Below are 19288 nucleotides of genomic sequence, written 5' to 3'. Positions count from 1 at the left end.
TTTAGAAGAACTATTACATAAAAAAAAAAAGATTTTAAGAATCGGGGGACATAAGTTCACGACGTGAGGAAGAGGGGAAAACAACAACAGCATTTTGGCAGAGGCCATAGGATAAACTTTCAACCACTTAAAAGCACAGAGGGAGAAAGTTGGAAGAGGAGCTACAGAACTACATGCCTAGATCTAGTGGCTTCCTGGGCACCCCAGAAAGCACAACACATTCCCCAAAAAGGAAATCCAAATCAAATAATTGTGATGCCTACCTGAACGACTCACAGGACAGCTTTTTCTCTTTAGCACTCCTATGGGCTTAGGTGACTGCTTGATATTGGAGTAACTCTACACACATAATCAGCCCATCTTTGGCAGTTCACTCAAGAGGTGTAACCCTAGGTAGCACAAAAAGACTCAAATAGATATTTTGTGCCTCTTTCTCCAGAGTTCTGCAATGCCTCAGTAAGCCCCATTCTGCACACCTTTAAAGCAGTGAGGCTCCAGATACAAAACTGAACAAAATAGATTTGTAAACAACGGAGTATGTGATCAAAATACTGTCTACCTGCAGAACCCCTCAATATCAAATGCAAGTACTCAGATGAGAGAAATATATAAAAGGAATAATATATAAAGATATTCTATCTTGACTAACTTGTTATATTTGTTAGTATAACAAATTAAAAAGCAATTAAAGGGTGGTACGCTAAAAAAGAACAAAAAAGGGGGGGAGGGAGGGGAGAGAGAGAGAGAGAAGTTAAACTCCCACCTATATTCTAGGGCCCTTCGTACATTTCCTTTTCCTTAAAAAAGGATCTCTTCATTGGACTTGGGAGGCGGTAGCAAAGGACAAACAACCTCAAAATTTCCAGACACTAGGACAATGATACTAGCAGCCAACATTGCATCCATGAGAATCAGACTGCTTCCCAGGCCTACAGAAGTATTAAGGATATCACAATGCATGATACATGCTGAGAAATAGGGAATTGATTATGCCTTGGCCAGAGTTACAGATGCATAGCATCAGAGCACAGTATTACACACTGAGCCAGTAAGAGAAATAAAAGGATAAGCATGTATAGATGATAATAATAGCCATGCAACACAGAGCAAACAGCAAGTCAGATACCATTTCATTAGGATTAATAAAGGGCATGACACCTTGAGCATTTGGTGCATACAGGAAGAGTTCTCAGCAGCACATAAGTTTCATGCAGTGGGATGTGGTTGTGATGAAACAACAAACAGAATGAATGGCACACTTCAGCAGCAAGAAAACATGCACACACTCAATGTATGCGGATGCACACAAATAAAAAATAGAAATCAAGGAAGTAAAGGCCCTGCTTGGTAGATGACATACAGTGGAATCCAGTATGTAGGAAGAAGGGGGGGTGGGAATAAGAAAAAAAAAAGTTAAAGTGGAAGAAAGATTTCAAGATGGAACAAAGATACAAATAAAAAAAATAAATTCATGCTCTAGGAAAGACTGAGGCTAACAAATGTAAGCTACAAATGTCTTCAAAATAACCTGAAGCATGAAAGAAAGTGATTATTGCCAAGCTCAGCAGCTGGTAGCAAAAGCAGCACCAGACTGAAGAGTACTGAAAGATTTCCTGTTAGCGCTCGCTCCCCCCCATGCTATGCTACCAGCATACAAGGCAAAGGCCTGTAACATACTTCTGAAGCCACAGATACTGAGCTACACCTACCCTTTAGTAAGAGGAAAAGTGATTTCAGAAACAGGCCTGGGAAATGCTTCTAAGCCTCAGAGGACCTCAGTCTGTTGGAAACATATGGAATACCACCTTGAGGAAGAGGTGGGAGCAGAAAGCAATGTTAGGAAGAACAGCAGCTTCGAGGGCTGGCCTTTGAGAGCCAGGGAGTCCAAAACAGAGCAGGTGACAACACGACTGCCACAAGTGAAAAAGTGCCACCTCAGGTGCCTCTGTCTCTTCCTCCTCTTGTTTAGTATATTCCATACTTAAACTTCCATCACTTTATTTCTTTTTATGCCACATGGAGAGTACCACAGGAGAAACCAATTGCCAGTTACTAAAAAAAGAAAAAAAAAAAGGAAGATGATAGAGATGCTATAATGTTAAATACTTAAATACAGGTTATGCAAGTGACAAAAAGTTTCAAATATGATAGTCATTACTTTATCGATTTAAATTTTGCCAGAGAAGATAAATCCAGTCCTGCCAGATCCATCCTGTCATCTGTTCATCAACTGAGTCACCTTTCTGGTCTTGCTTTATCATTGTAGCATACAAGGTGTCTTGTCTTTGTTATTATTGGTTGCTCTGTATTTGTCTTTCTAAACATCCAAACATGAATTATTGAAAATGATAAGTAGGTATGATTTTCTGTAAAATGTTTCTAAAGCACATTTAACTTAATCCAGAATTAGAGCAAAGATGAAAGAGGAAGTACAAAAGCTAAACCTGAGACCTAGTGAGTGAATTTCCAAACTCAGTCTGTGCCTACAGTAACAGTCTACCTCTCACAATCATTTCATATGTTTGGAAGTGGGAGAGGGTTCTGGACGTAATAAAATATAAACAAGCTTTATAGATAGAAACCACAGTTTCAAGTTAAAGAACAAGCCTTCCCCAAGACATTCTTTCTAGTGTGGCAAAACAAGACTTGATTAGACAGGTGATTTATGCCAATGGCAAAATCCATGCTGTAACTGTTAAAAGTGGTATTAGAGAGAGTTGCTGGAGTTCATTCCTCTCCCCACCCTTGACAAGTCTGGGCTACACAACAACAGCTAATGCACTTGTCCAGTATTTCAAGTATCAAAGTTATTACACTTGCTGCTCTGAAAAATAACATCTTCATTATAAACAAACTTTAGTCTTACATATTTTGAAATCAGCCTTGGTAACAAGGCCCTTAATTTGGTAAGGCACACACAAATGCATAGTCCAATGATGCAAACTTCATGTGTATCAATAAACTGGCAACAAGTCTTGCAAAATGACAAGCACCTGTGTTCACTTCCAGATTTATAAGATTGTGGATGCTACACTTATGCGGACAGCAAATAATAAAGCAGAGTGACCTACACTTCCAGAAAGAAAATAAAGGAGACTTACTCTTTTTAAAGCATGATGTTTCAATTAAAACTGCTATTTCAACTTGTATCTTTTGTTTGATCACTTCAGGACCAAATTACTCCTGTTACTCAACACAGGAATTCCCACTGGACAGGCTTGCTATTATGAGTAGCAGAACTTCACTATTTCTAGCCATTTCTATGTATAGGACAATTTCTTACAAATGGCAGTATTCACCAGGCATAAGTATTGAGAAGAATGACCAGCATTAATAAAACTCCTTTGTGCCACGAAAGAATTTCTACCCATATTTAGACTGAGAGTGAAGCGATCATAGCATTTCTGCATGACAACTTTTTCAACCCAAAGACTTACAGTTATTAAGTGAAGCCATTTGAATGCTGACATATGCACATTTTTCATATTTAAAGAGGCCTAAAAATAGAATTACTAATGTTGCAGAAGACTGGTAAAGATATTAGGAATGTGCAGGGATTATTTTAAAAAAAGATATTGATAACATTATTAGGTAGCAGGTCAACTTTAGGCACAGAAGAATCGCTTTTTAACCAGCCTTTTGTACTGTATTTTATCCATTAGCAGATTCTCATACTTGAATTGTGATCATGCAAGTCTCTTAAGTAGAGGGCTGGAAAATTTTTCTCTCTGCATACATTCATCCAGTTGGTAAGGATGAGATGTGGGACACTAATCTTACCTTTTTCAAATCAGAAGTGCTTTGGTACTTGTAGTTGAAGATTTTAGACCAAAATCTGAAGTTTAGTTCCATGCATAAATACCACCATGACATTTATAAGACAATAAAATATTTTAATTTAAATACACCCCATACTATACAACTGTATAAAATACCAACTAAGCATCCATTTGAACATTAAAAAAAAACCAAAACCACCCCCCCCACACACACACAGAAAGAGCAAGCAGTACACTGTAGCAATGCTAACAGAAGGTGGCACAAGTCAAGATGCACAACCAGAAAGACAGTTAAGTTACTGTCTCACAAATCCCTGTTCACAATTAAGACCAAAAGGGGAACACGTTGTAGCCATCCTATGTCTTCCATGGTTTCTAGTTGCCTGCCTTTATTAGGTAGGTATCAGTGTACCAAAATGGAAAATCACATCAGTATTTGTTTAACCCTTTTCTTTCTAATCAAAAATTAGCACTACTTTCTCAGGATTGCTAAGAAGCAGAACAGCAGCAACCTAAGTTGCTAATACAAAACTAATACTTTGATCGGTAATTGTGAACAGATGGAAGAAGGACAGAGTAGAAGTTACCCCAACAATTTTTAATTGAATGAAGTAAAACACTAAGTCAAGTAGTAATTTGAGAAACGTGAAAGACAATCTTGGAATAGGTTAAAGGCAGTTGTGGTAAACCTCTGAGATTTCTCTCCCTCCTCCTCCCACCTCCATTTTTTTTTTTTTGGTGTGTGTGTGTGTTAAATAAGCAGTACACTTATCCAACTGATGTTTACACCTTAGTAACACAAAAAAGCTTATGCACCTCCACATCCATGCAACATGGATCCAGCAATATTGTATTGACTCTTCACCTACAGATATCCTGGGCTACAGCTTAACAAGGAGAGTGTGCCACATGAGTTAGGTTCAAGATGCACACCAAGTGCCAGTGTTTGGTATGCCCTGTAAACCAAAGCAATCAGAACAGGGCCATTACTGCAGGTATTACTAAGTTAAATATATCCCTGTTCTCTTCGGTCACAGGATATTAGCTCCTATTTTGCTTAGTATGTTGACCGGCTTTCAATAACGCTGCATTTAACACTGCACCACAACTTGGAACGGCTCCCTTACACATCTTGCTACACTATTTATTTTTAACAAGAGGTGTGAACCTGGGCATCCAAGTAAATGTTTGTTTCAAATGGCACAGAATGATTTTTTTTATATTAACTTCAGCTACAAAACTCATTTTCAGACCAACTGTGGAAAATCTCAACCAGGAGAGAACCAGGCTCTTGACTTCTAAAAACACATTGAGAAGCTTCAAACATCCCCTTTCTAAAAATGTAAGTGGTGTTTTCCCAAAGATATCAAGTACCATCTTTACAAAAAAAGATACTGAAGCCTATTTCAAAGTGATGATCTCCATTTTAAAAACAAATATGAAAAAACACTTCTGAGATGTTTCTTCCTCTAAACTTGTATATCATGTGCCACTGTCTTTAAACAGTAACATATAAGAAACTCTAAAGCTTTTCCCATGTCTACCATTACTTAGGTATGCATCATTAAGCATTTCTAAATACTAGCTTGTTTTGGAAACAAAGCTAGGAAAGTATATACTTATGGACACACAAAGCCATTAGAAAAAGAGATACCATATGCAGCTCGTAGAACAGTTCACATCAGGAATGAATGAGGCAAAAGGCACTCCGTCTCTCTTTGCTGTTCTGTGCACTGTGTGCAATTTTTCAATCACCTAAAACATTTGTTTGCAACATTGCAGATCACATACTGAACAGAGTTCATGTTTCTTTCCATTGCCATTCTTTTCACTGAAAAAGTACGTTGCTATGAATATACAATATTAGCTTTATTTATACATTTAAGAATACTTTTTTTTTCCAAAGGAGAAAGTCAGTTACTGAACAAATGTTATTGAAGGTATAAATTATTTAAACTTAAATAATTTAAAATCAACTTATTCAAATAACTTTCCTATTGCACATTTTTTCCATAACTTTGCCAGACAAAACCCTATACAAGCATTTAAAAGATTAAAATTTTAAAAGCACAAGTTACATAGCACCAAAGTAAGGTGCCAGATAAATTGTATGCCTGCTGGAAAAGGAGTGCCAATAAAAACAAATATAAATATATATGTATATACGCATCTAGTAATAACTCTGGGATGTTTAGATAATAAATACTTTAAACAAATCCCCAGATTTCCAAAAACATGAAGTGAGAAATTTTAGAAAATAATGCAAAGTTGTTTTAGAAGAGCAAGAATACACATGCACAAAATCTATCATAAGAAAAAGTTTTATGATTCCCATACCTTAATCTTTAAAACCACCTCTGTTATCACTACGTACTTCACAAAATGACTAGCCTATATGTTTGAGGATTTATGTGAGACAGAACAAAGAAAGCTTTCCCCAGCTGCTTTATAATGGAACAGTACCCCCCCAAAATAAGCCCATATCAGTTTCAGTTTTGTCACTTCTCAAAATGTCTTTTTCGGCCTATCTTCATTCCCAGCAATCTGGGAATACACTCATAACGTCAACCAACAGGCAGCATTAGAAACAAGGAGGAAACTTCCTATATTTTTTCTGAGCAAACCTTACACTGGAATTTCTCCTACTACAACTTCTGCTGTTGCCACCAAATCTGTGACTTGGTGGCAAATCAGCTATTTCCATAGTAAATTTTTCCCTTGCATATGTCTGCTTGTAACCCTTCAAAAACTAGAGCAGTTCAACTTAAATGGGTAGGAGTATAATCTGGCCTTCTTGTCTGAATAATTTTTGGTTTGGGTTTCTTCGCTTCTTCTTCCATGTCATTTTCTTGGTCACTCTCGCAGATGTGGACAACAACACTAGGAGTAGTGTCAGTTGCAGCATGTAGCTCATACTTTTCTCCTGAAAGTAAAAATATTAGCAAAACTGGTTAAAAAGGATCCATTTTATAGAAAAGTATGAAAGAGATCACTAAAAAGAAAAAACTTAGTAAAAACTTGTAAGTAATGACAAAAGCCTGATGCCACAGCGCATTACAGGGCGCAGGTGCATTGCTAACAGTCATGTCTACCATCTGGAATCACTTAGGTTCTGTTTTCAAAGCTACATAGCTCAGCTGCTTTCTTACACGCAAGTTTATATAAATTACCCTAAGCATTCAAGCAAGTGTTCTACATGGGCAGTCATGAGCCTTCTTGGTGGGTTTTCATTGTATTAAACAGATAGCTGTAGTATTCAAGCATACAAAGACTAGCCATTCACTGTACCATGGAGATTTCATTTTCCTAAATGATGACATAAAACCATAGGATCTTCCTCCCCCCACAAAGCTGGCAACGTTAAGAAAGCTGAATACAGTTTTCCCCACCTCGCGCATAAGTGCTCTTATACTGTTTGGGCATTCTGTGGAGAAACAGGGCTAGGCAGTAGGCTTCATGCATATGTAATGTGAAACATTCAGATTTAATGGGGCCAGCATGTGGAAGTGTTATGATATGAATTTGGTTGACCACTGGTTTGACACCTACTTTCCCCATAATATAAAGAATTGTTTTTAAATCTAACTGGGTTTTAGATAATTTTAATCTTATGCTAGACCAGGGAAAGAGTAAATGATTTCTTTTCACCACTTCTCTGACCAGCTCCCCTTAATTTTTTTTTCTTGTTACTTCAGACTCATTACCTTAATAAAGGGAGAGAACAGTCTCTATTAAGACCACCATGGTGATCTGGATGTCAGCCATTCTAGACAGCTGATGACTGTGACAAGCTGCACTCCCCAGTGCACCAAGGCTCTGAATCATCCTCGGCTAAGTTTCCCTGAGGCCTGGTTGGGGGAGCTGGCAAGAGCAGTTCCACAGAGGAAAAGGCCTCCAGAACTTCAAAAATGTACAAGTCCTTGTGCTAAGAGTAACTCCGCTTGCAACTGCCTCCATTTACTTCATGTTCTAATAAACCTAATGGTCAATAAGTAGAGCTTATAGGACTTAATGTCCACAATACATATGAAAAAATTCATGGGGAAAGGGATCACAGATTTATCAGGATACCCTGCAGTAAGCTCACTGGCAGAGAGCTTGCAGGGGAGAAAGGAGCAGTTTTTACTACTTAGTAACCTTTTTAATATTTATTTTAAAACACGGGCTTTCATTTTAAATCTTTTTGACTTTGCTAAAACTTAAGAGCAAAGCTTGTAGTGAGGTAAGCAGCAACCACTGGGCAAGCTCTGAACTTTGATAAGATCAGCAAGCTGTAACCCTATTTATTTATTCCCTGTGCTTCAGCAAAAATTACTTTTATTCTGACAAGCATACTCTTATTGGACTTCTGTTTCAAAAACTTTTTTCAGGAAAAAAAAAAAATCTTTGATAAAAACTTCTGGTATGTCGGGGTTATTCTTGACAGATGGTTTCAAATAACTATATGCAGGCTTGCCTGCATACTTTTGGATAAACAAATGATTTTCAGTATCATTTTATACTTTTTCACTTCTGTTACATTTTTGCTATAAATTGTTCTTGCTGTTAGTTTTTAAGCAATGGAATTCACACACTATTTAAAAATGGCATTTATTAAAAATTGACAGTAACCTTCCCCAATTTTTATCCCACCATAAGCATAGATTCTTGCCCCTCCACAAACTGCAGGAGGTTGAATCTTCACAGGCAAGAAGAACTCCCCAGTGGCTTATGGGCTATATAATCATTTCCACTAGAATCCATGGATATCGCTAGCATACAATCAATCATCACCTATTACACAGAAAGTCAATACATGAGGAGCTAAAAGTTCTCCCTGTATTCTCTTCTCCACCCCATACTACTGACATAAGACTTGCTTCCAAAGTTGGTAGGTAAATAGATATATAAAAATTGCACTTAGACTACACTTTACAATTACAATTAGACTACAGTTTATATCCCCTTTGATAAGGCTACATGTAGTCATTTCCTCTCTTTCCTAAACCTAATAGGACAGCTGCAGACTGGTTAAATCAGTTGTAGATTTTGGGAAATAGAATTTGCACCAACTCTCATTAATGCACCAACTCTCATTAAGAAGGCAGTTTTAACTGAGGTATAAAATGACATCAAGGGATGTGATATTAGTCTCTGAAAATCAGAATCATGTTTAAAATATGAGTTAGTTCAGTTTAGTGGAATTTTACATCTATTTCTGAAAGTAATACTTGGTTTAAAAATAGATACCAGCTAAAACTGTTTCTCCTCTCTGCTGCTATATATTTTTAATAAATAAATGTATAAGCAGCCTACACAGCATGGTTAGCTGAAATGACAAGTAGCTTATGGGATAGCACTAGAAATAAAGGGATAGTGTGTTTTACAAAGTGCTTCCCAAAGGCATGGTTCATTCTTAAAAGCTCCTTTAGTTGTGGGGGAGGGGAGGAAAGGAACCTGTAAATAAGCATTTTTTCTTCCCATCAGAACAGCACAAAGCTACCTCAGAGCTTCTGATAAATGAATAAAGTGCAGCAGATCAAAATACAGACAAGCTGGGAGTGGCAGAAACCTCTCCCTCTTAGTTCCAAAGGAAAATTACTACCTCAAACCAGAGGCTGAAACTGGTAGCTTCCCTCCTGCTCGCGCTACTGTCTCAGATGAAGAAAGAGGTAATTCTAGCTGCAAAGCTACAGAACTGTTAACTGCTTGTTCTCATCAGAAACAAGACTTTCTCATCCCTGCAAAAGATATGCAACTACAGAACTGCCTCTTCAGTTTTGGGAAGCTGCATTATTGTGGTCTGGGTCCCCCCAAATGCATGTTTCGCTTTGAGGCAAGACACAGGGTGAAAAAAAAACAAACAAACATGAAATAGCGAGTCAATTGATACTTCTTCTGAAGTTATAAATATAACTGATGATACTATTTCATTTGAAAAATTCTAGAAATTGAGAAAGTTTAGAAGCTATATTACTCAAGCAAAATTTCAGTGCTTCTAATCCTTCTTACCTGGCCCTAACTTGGAGATAGCGTATAAAAGGTCATAGTTTATGACTGGAGTAGCATCTTCTACTTGCTTCCAACCAACAGGTGGAGAAGCAGGAGGTGAAATCAAAAACTGTTTGTCTGGATTTGGCGGTGCCAAATGTGAGCTTCCAATGTGCAAAGTCTGAAAAAAAAAATCCACACAAAGAACAAAGCTATTTCATTATGATCAATGAATCCGTCATTCATGAGGAATTTTAAGGTTTGGATAGATGTTATGCTGTAACAGGCACTCAAGGTGGCAGCATGTAACAATATTACTAAAGAGAGCTGCATGAAAGACCAGTATACAAAATACAGACAAGCCACCACATTCATAACTCTGATGAAACATGCAATGAAGTGTGCATATCTGCATCTTCTCATTATGGAGTTTTACAAAAATTTCACCAGAAAATATCTGCCCTCAAAATACCGAAGTAGGAGGAAGCTGGATATGGGCTTTAAGGCCTAATGACAAATGGTGTTGAAACTTATTTTCACAAGTGAGAGTGGTGAGAATTCTAGAAGGTATATAAATAAACTGGCTCCTTCAGGACTGTCCCTAGGGACATCTGAAACAGAAACACATAGATTAATTTTCCCATTAAATTTATGGAGGAAAATACACAGCAGCCACCAAAAAGCACCTGGATTACCAGAACCTGAAATTATTTCACAGCTTTAGCAGGCAGTAGCTAACTCTAGAGCTGCACTGATGGCACACTGCAAGTACAACTGTGTGCTAAAATGATCTGCAGTACTGAGTGTAGGATCAATGGGTACAGACTCCTGAACATTTTAGTTCTACACTTTGGATTCCCTCAGACTCCATTTGAGTCCTCCCACTTTTTTTTTGTATTGTTGGCAAAGCACACTTGGCTTTCCCCCCAGCACATCAAACTGTCTTTGACTGTGCTGATTACTGTCATCTACTCCCTTTCCCCAAGGATCTCTAAGCAATAATCAGGGAGGCATAAATGCAAAATATGTAACAGCCTCCAAACACTTCTAGCTTTAGAACAACTTGTCATTCTCCAATCAAACTGAAAAATTCACAGTATTCATTAGCATGACTGAAGACCTGTGGAAGCTTACCGCTAAGAGTGTTAAGCTTTAGTGCCTTGTAAAGAAATCATGCGAAGACCCACCTGAGCAAAATACAGTTTAATTTCCTTCCCAAGGAACTCTGTCTTGTGCAACTGGATTCTAGCATCTGCTGCAGATAAAGGGTTACTGAAGTTTATTCGTACTCTTTTGAAGCTCTTAAAATACTGAAAGGTGATATCTCTGTCGTATGCTCTAAACAGTGATTCAAATTTGGCCTGAAAAGTAAAGACCAAATAATAAAGTGAATATGCAATGTTACATATTTTCTCTAAAGAAATACAGAAGTAAATTACAGTTATTACTAGTGGCATACTAACATTTTTTATTATTAGTTTATAGGTAATGGCTTGGTTTTGTTTTTTTATTTTCTAATGTATCACTTGTTTTCTGTATAGCATCTTTTTTCTTTCTTATTAAATAAAATAGCTTATTATCACTAAAAGGTGTTGGATGAGATACTCCGATTTAGTGGCACAATAGAAATAGCAGTATTGGCAAGATACTGAAGAGGAATACTTGTTTTGTTTATAAAATTAATATCCAAAGACCTTAGACAATGGCACAGTTGGCAGATTTTTTTTTTTTTTTTTTAAGTGTGCAATTGTCAAGGTAATCAACACTTAGCTGTTTTAATAGAGAAAAACGAAAAAGTGTATTTACAAGCTAAATGCAATTTTCTTCAGCAAATCAGCACCCATAACAAAGTTCATAATCATTGCCTTTTCTAATATCTGCTGCTTTCATTTAGGAAAATGAACCTCAAAATATACTATTATTGAACTCTAATTTAACAGCCTCTGGAACAGCTATTTCTGGAACTAAATTCTAAAAAGGCTCTCACTGTCTTTTCTGAAAAGTCTTGAGCACTAACCATACAGATCCTGAAGGGCCTTTGACACACTTTCTATTTTGATTCTGCAGTAAGAGTAGGAACTGGACCAAAACCTCATACTTTTATAGACCTGTGGATGAGTTATTTAACTGTCATATCTGGGTGAAAGGACTACAGCATATTTACCAACAGCTGAGGCCTCATTCAGCTTTTAGTATTTGTTCACCTAGAGAGCTCCTAAGGCATCTATGCAAATCAGACTTTTTTTTTTGTATTATTTGTAAAGAATGCTTCTATTCTTACTTCAGGATGCCAGACCAAAGGAGGAGAAAGCAGCAAGAAGTTCTGAAGCTGGTATGCTCTTGTAAAGTGTTTCAGGCTCACATTACAAACATAGTAACCAGCCACAAGCCTTATTTCAGCAATGGTGATAGATAATGCATGTTTGCATTTTGGGTGTTTTCTCTTCATAAAAGCTTATTAAAAGTTAAACATGAAGCCAGAAATATGTAAAACTGCACTGCCTTTTTTTTTTTTCATACACAATTACATTTTGGATTAGTAGAAATAGCAACAAAAGATAAGAATACAGTATTTACTTCAAAATTTAATTTTCCTTTCTGAAGCTATGTACATAACCACTATATTTCAAAAAGATTTTAAAATCCTAGCTGTTCTGCTTCTTAAGCCACATTTAAGCTTCTTCAAAATGAGAACTGAGACAAGAACAGAACCCTCAGCACAGAAAGTCCTTGTTTGTTAGCTTCCTGCACTGGAAAGTGAGCTGAACCCAACCATGAAAAATAAGCCTGAATTTCCAAGATCTTAGTCACATGTTCACTGAAAAAAAGACAAGCTGAATTGTATTTCAAAGTTCATGTTTTACTTTAAATTCAGAGATCATCTGCAAGATTCATGCAATATGTGTAGTTTTTCAAAGCATGCGTGAATTATATAGGTCACATATCATGTTAGCAATATGACATTAAACAAAATTATATGTTATTTTGTCCTTTAAGTATCTTAGTAGTCAACAATTCACTGTATCAGTACTGGATTACTTACATTATATGAATTCTAATCAGGTAAGTACAAATCAGAGAAAAAGTTTTAATGTTTTAGCACTACACTATTAACAATTCCAGTGCCAGGCCCCTCCCCTCAAAGCCTGAAAAAGGGTAGAGCGTACTGTAGGTTACATGGATCTTACTACCAAAATTAGAATCTAAACATTGCTGAAAACACATATGAAAGTGAAGAATACACTATACAGGCAACAAAGAATGTTTGGAGGTGATTTTCTGATCTTTCGAATACACATAGCTCAAGATCTTACAATCGCCAGAGGATGATTCATTCACAACAGAGCATACCATCGCAGACTTGTAAGACCCAAGACCCTTACATCAAACTGAAAGCTTCTTACAGGTCAAAAAGCTAGTAAGCTGTACTATATTTTAAACAGTATTAGAACAGCACCTACGTACAGTAATTCGCTTGAATAAAACACAAAACCCAAAGCATACCCTTGTTTCTGCTTGATTGAAGACATCGCTCTCAGCCACACAGGCAATCAGAGAACTAAAACTGTAGTTAAAATTTCTAAAATGCATGCTGTGCTTCTCTAAAGGAACACTCGCGCTTCGGCAAAAAACAAATACTTTTAAGGAAGCTGTCAGTGCAGCAGAGAGTGTTTATAAAGGAAACAAGTCCAGCCCCTCGGGGAGGTGGGGGGAAGAAAAAAAGAAAAGAGTTTCAGAGTATCCTGTGTGCGGCAGCGAATTCCTGCCCGAAGTCCTGCATGCTTGGAGGCAGGCAGGAACAAACTGTAAGCTCCGGCTGGAAAGAGGTGACGTCAGCACGTTAGTCAGCTTCCCTATGCTAATTACCGGCGCTGGGGAGGATGGAAAAAACAGCTGAGGTTTGCACGGCAGCTGCTTTATCAAGCCCTCTCGCAGCATAGTTTCCACTGGTAGTAATTCCATTCAGCACTCAGACAACATGCTCTTCACTGGAATGGGACAACCCGTCTTAAGATGGAAAATGTTGCTTGCTGAAGGACCAAAGTCTACAGTAATAAGCTGCAATTAGCCAGGAGGAAAATTTCAAGGCTTTGGAACGGAAAACAAATACCTCAGGTCAACAGCTTTTGTTAACTTTTTTGGAAAAATACAAAAGCATTGAAGTTTAGAGATTAGGAGGAATTGATTTTGGAAAACACTTTTTCCTTTGCAGGGAGAATTCATTTTCAAGCTTTCTTCAATTCAACTTTATGGATTACTTCCCATTCTCACTTTATTAGAAGCTCAGCCTGAGCCTTGTGAACTGACTTTTTTTTTTTTTTTTTTTTGTAGGGGTTTCTGCAGTAATCTGCTGGCAAGGTTTTAAGAGACAAACCGAATTACTCACTGCAGTGATGAGGGATAAAAATCTACATTTATGACTTTTTTTGATTTATGGAATTGTATCATGGTTTGAGAACATTTCCCCTAAAGCAGCACAGGATACACTATTTTTTTTTAAACAATCAAAAAAATCATTACCAGTTTAAGTTAAGTTCATGTTAAGCTTATGCTGAAGCATTTACAAGCTATTTGAAATTGTCCTATGGAACTTTAGATCAAAATGTGTAACAAAGTCAAAACTGTACATGCATTTAGCTCATTTTACTATAAAATGGAGCTACAACATCACAGAATCACCAGCTTTTATGAAATACTTACAAACAAAAAAAAGTCATAAATTAAAAACCTTATTTCATAAACATTTAACCAAACATTTAACTATTCACATGAACAGTCCTCTTGACTTCCGTGGGCTCTGCTTACTCACTTGAAGTTAAAGATGTTTACTGTGTCACAGGCCAAAGTCACTATTTACCAGTCAAACTCTCAACTAATACAAAGTTACCTTAGTGGGAAAAACTACTCAGGCCTACTTCCTAGTACCTTTCCTTGGAAGCCAATCCTTAAAAATAAACTCATCTCAGGAAAAGAGAAACGGTTCTGAAGGATGTTAACAACGGATATAGATGCCGTCAGTGAGATTAAACTCAAACTCTAAAATAAAGTGACAGAAAGCAGGTCTCCAGTACTCCCAGAGCAAGTGCCTGCAGGACAGAGCAGAAAGAACGAGCAGAAAGAACAGTCCCTTTCCTCTCCCTAAGCTCACAGGAGCGTGGGATGCAGTGGCTTTCCTGTCAAACAATGCTTCAAGATTTGGACTAGGCACACACAGAGTGGGAACAGGTTTGAGTTCCCAAGCTCACTACCTGCAGCCAGGAACAAGATCCTTGAGTACAGGATTCATAAACAGCCATTATGCTGAGCAGTAAACTGCCTGAGCTACCATAGAAAATCATGCAGAGTATGTCTTGAATCCTGTCCTTGCCCTGAAATTAGGTTGTCAGGTGTCTTAAAAACTTCGTAAGTGGAAGCACCAAGCATGACTCTATAGAACAGTGGTCAAGATGCTCATCTGGAAAACATGGCCATGAATCACTTGGGCATAAATGGAAGGTGAATGCTATAGCTCCTGATAAGAAAGTAAAGGTCCTCCCTTTACCTGCTGCTCAGTCAGAGTCACTTGGCATACTCTGAGGCTACCTAGGTGAATGGGTCTCTGCAGGTGAGGTGGAAAGAATATTTCATTTGTAGAGCCTCACAGGGCCTACGTGAGGCAGCTTTTAAGCTACTTGGAGAGAAGCCTTGGGCAACCTAGCTGGAGACCTTTATATAGCTGAGCTTGTCAGAGCTTCCTATCAGTCTAGTGATTGTAAAGGTCTTCAATACTCCAATTTTGGACTTCAGAGCTTAAAGTAGAACAAGCAGACTCTAGGTACTAACATCCCTTTGTAACTCTACAACTTATTTAGATCCAAATCCCATGAAGAATAAGGCATTAAAAATACTTCTGATTGCTATCCTCTAGGCCACCTATTCCTGAGGCTAAGGTCCAAGGAAAATGACTTTACAAGTCTTACTGCTGCCATCTTTTAAATTTAACTTTGTAATCTAAAACAGGACTATAGCTTGCTGTATTACTATATTAGCTGTAAATAAACCATTTGTGAGGTTTAACATCTCACAAAATAGATTTCTCATACTTTATTCTCTGAATTTAAAAGATGACATCCCAAGGTTTCCATTGCTATGCACTAGGATTTTATTTTCTTCCATAAGTTTAAAAAAAACAAAGGGAAGAAACCAATCCTGGTCTGCTCTGTGTGATCATTATCTTTTTTTTTGGTAAGGTTATGTCCCTAGTCACTCTTAAAGAAACAACTTGGGTTAAAAAAAAAGGGGGGGACGGGGACTGCTGCATACTGGAACTCCATTTCCAACACAAAATAAAGAGAACTGGTATCCTGAAAAAAGATCACTTTGAAATGAAGTCTAATACTCTTACTTCTAAGTTCTATAACAAAAATGCAATCTATGACATCTCAGGTTAAGCTACATTTAATTGTTAAAAACAAATGAAAGGAAGACTAGTTTTCTCTCTCTCTCTCTTCCCCCCCCCCAAACATGTTCACTGTCAGGGCTCCTGTTTCATTTAATGAATTGCTAATTAATGCAGTAGCCCTACATTGAGAACCCTGAGATCTATTTTAGAAGCCAACAGTCAAAGTTGCAAAACACATTACAAAATCCTGACACAGTGTCGCAAGGTTTCTTCTGTGGTGTTCACATCCTATGACATTTATCAGCCGCCTGCTAATGAACCATCTGGAAAGAACTGCAAGACTATCAGAACTTTAGGACCTGTAATTCTGAAACTATCAGAGTACTATTTTTCTTCTTCCTCACTCTTTTGAGAGCTTACTGCCTCTATCTTCTCTTTTAGACTCCCTACTGACCCCATGACTATAATGCAGAAAAGCAGAGTAAGGGCAAGGCAATCACCTGCTTAAATATACATTCTGTCATGCAGGTGCCTGATAGTAAATAATACAAACCTCACCAGTGCAACAGGATCCTGGTCAATGAGAATCATGAATGCCAAATGCATAAGAATAGTTTGAAACAACAACATGGACAGCCCTGCTTTCTCAGTGTTTTCCTTTCCAATTCAGGAGTACACCTTCTGGAGATCAAGTTTTACAAGTTGACCTTTGCCTGTAAAAACTGCAGACAAGAGGCTCACTGAACATCTAAAATACTCCATAACATCAGCAGCTCCTGGCAGATGCTCCACTGGTAGCAGCTCCCAGGCAAAGAAGACTAGCAGAGACAATTTTGGGGTTGCTTTTTGGGGAGGGAGGAGAAACAAGGTTTCACAAACAGGCACGTGGAATAGTGGGAACATAAAATCAAAGGCCATAAATAGCTCTATAATTTAATCTCCGCATGCAGTAAAATAGGTGAGGGAGGGAGGGAGGAGGAAATGAGACCATGTAACATAGAAGTAGAACAAAAGGCACAGATTAAGCAAGTCACAAAAATGACTGTTCCTTGGGGATATCTATGTTAGCCAAGCTAAGGATCCAAGGAAGAAAACTAACATAACCTGAAAAGAAACATGTCAATTCTGCAAGCAAAAAAACCCCCATCACCTTAACAAGACATAAATCAGAACAACATAGTCCATTCCTTTCTGTCGTCACTGGCAGACCTTTACAATTATCCTTGGAGGGTGTTCTTTACACAGTCCCTCTACACCCAACTGTATATGCTTGATGATCTTTTGCCATCAACATACAGTTTCCATTCCTGTCTTCACACTAATTATCTTACCTTAACTCTTAGGACATGGGTAAACATCTTGAAGTAATCTAGAATGGGTAATTGTACTTACTGGTTTCATATTCCTAGTGGTTGGGAAAGGAGAGGGAGGGGAAGACAGTTATGAACTCAACCTCCAGACCTATCTATGTATGTCTGGGGTCAGTTAGTTATACTTTGTGTGCACTGCACGCATCTGAATTTAAGTGACCTTCTAACCTCCATGTCAATGCAAGAACAGGAATGTTATATATCTGTACATGACAGAAGCTCTGAGGGAGAAAAGGTAAAAAGGTTCCTTTCTAGAACTTAATACTAGATAAGAGCTTGGCTTGAATATGCATTCTGATAAAAATCCCCAGAGCTTAGACTTTCTGAAAAAGTAAGAAAATTTAAAATGTGCAGGGGTAATGAACACTTGCCCTTGACAGTGAATTTTTCCTCAACTGTCTTTGAGCGTGCTCTGCAAATTGGCACTGCAGTCAGGGAACAGTAACATTCTACATCGTGGGAAAACCTTCCTGCCCTTAGGATTCAAAAGGTGGGTTGCTTTTTGTGTAGGTTGGAGTTTTTATTATTATTTTTGTTTACTTAATGAGCAGAAGTCGTCACATCTTTGTCAGCTGGCTCACCCAAAAATCACTTTCCTTAAAATGTCTGTATGGAGTTCTTAACTTCATTTTACTCCTCTAAAATAAATAAATAAAGAGAAAAAAACGACTGAGAGTATTTTTCAGTGTCTGACACTGGAAGGGAATCTGGACATGATTTCTTTTTGCAAGTCTGACAGGATTTGTTGTGAAGAAAAAACAATTGGCAGACCAATCATGTTTCAATATATTTTTTTCTTCAAAAATCTTTACATTAGACTGAACATTGGGAGACCCTGACAACCTTGATCTCTAATCCAGAACATTGAAATGGCTGCACACCTACTGATGCAGTCATGCAACAACGCAGTCCTTAATGTATCTATATAAACTTCTCCTGTGCCAGGCAAACCCATCTCAGAAACACAAGTGTAATATGAGTGTAAGGGAGGAGAAGGGGCCAGAATCATCACGCAACTGAAAGGGGTAATGGGTAGTCTCCTTGATTTAGTGGTTATGAAAGGCCTTAAGTTCTTCAAAAAGCTACGTACATATGAATTTATATTCTAGTCATTTGTAAGACTGTCAGAGAGAAATTACAAGAAAAGCATATAAACTTAGTACATTAGCAGAGAAATATTCAGCAGCAAAAACCTTTAAAAAAGCGAAAGAAGAGTCTTTAGAATTAGGGAGTGAACTGCACAAAGGACATTTGCAACTGTATTTACAGGAATCATACAAAACATCATGACAAGTAGACAAACTGGTTTTCCAAATTATGCAGAGCAATGTGCAGTATATTGAGCAAGGTAACACCCACACGATTACAAAATGGAAAAGGGGAGTTACAATAGAGTTAAGACTGTCATCATCAACTCCTTTCATTAATTTTGTTTGTAATATGGAACAGAAAACACATGACTGTTCACTATTTCAGAAGCATGTAAGTATTATAGACACTGAATTTCCAGCTGGGGGAGGGGAATAAAAATTGGTTGAATTTTAACAAAACTTCAGCATCTAATTCCATATAATAATCAGGTACACAAGAAAGGCTTATTTAAGTGTACTACACCAAGTTATATCAAACACTATATACGAGCACCTTTTGAGAAAAAGTCTTTGACTGCTATAAAATTATGAACTACTGGACAGTATTAAAAGCAACTTTTCAGAAATGAAGCTAGAATCTTGTCACAGAAATATCTATCAGAGCACTAGTTCAGCACAGTTATCACTAACATACTT

At 37.6% G+C, this 19288-nt stretch overlaps 1 protein-coding gene across 1 annotated transcript in view; it reads right to left on the bottom strand.

The window, feature by feature from the left end:
* Positions 1 to 3872: 3872 nt before the first annotated feature.
* Positions 3873 to 19288, bottom strand: part of RCAN1 (regulator of calcineurin 1) — a 44419-nt gene continuing 29003 nt past the window's right edge. The window contains exons 2-4 of the mRNA XM_067298943.1: positions 10937 to 11110; positions 9771 to 9930; positions 3873 to 6702 (exon numbers count right to left, since the gene is read on the bottom strand). Coding sequence (XP_067155044.1) covers positions 6539 to 6702; positions 9771 to 9930; positions 10937 to 11110 — 498 coding nt within the window. The 3' untranslated portion in view covers positions 3873 to 6538. The remainder of the gene's footprint in view (positions 6703 to 9770; positions 9931 to 10936; positions 11111 to 19288) is intronic.

The sequence above is a fragment of the Apteryx mantelli genome, chromosome 1, assembly GCF_036417845.1.
Source record: "Apteryx mantelli isolate bAptMan1 chromosome 1, bAptMan1.hap1, whole genome shotgun sequence".
In the NCBI taxonomy this organism is placed as follows: Eukaryota; Metazoa; Chordata; class Aves; order Apterygiformes; family Apterygidae; genus Apteryx; species Apteryx mantelli.
The sequence above is the reverse complement of the archived record's forward strand: the minus strand, read 5'-3'. Positions and strand labels throughout refer to the sequence as shown.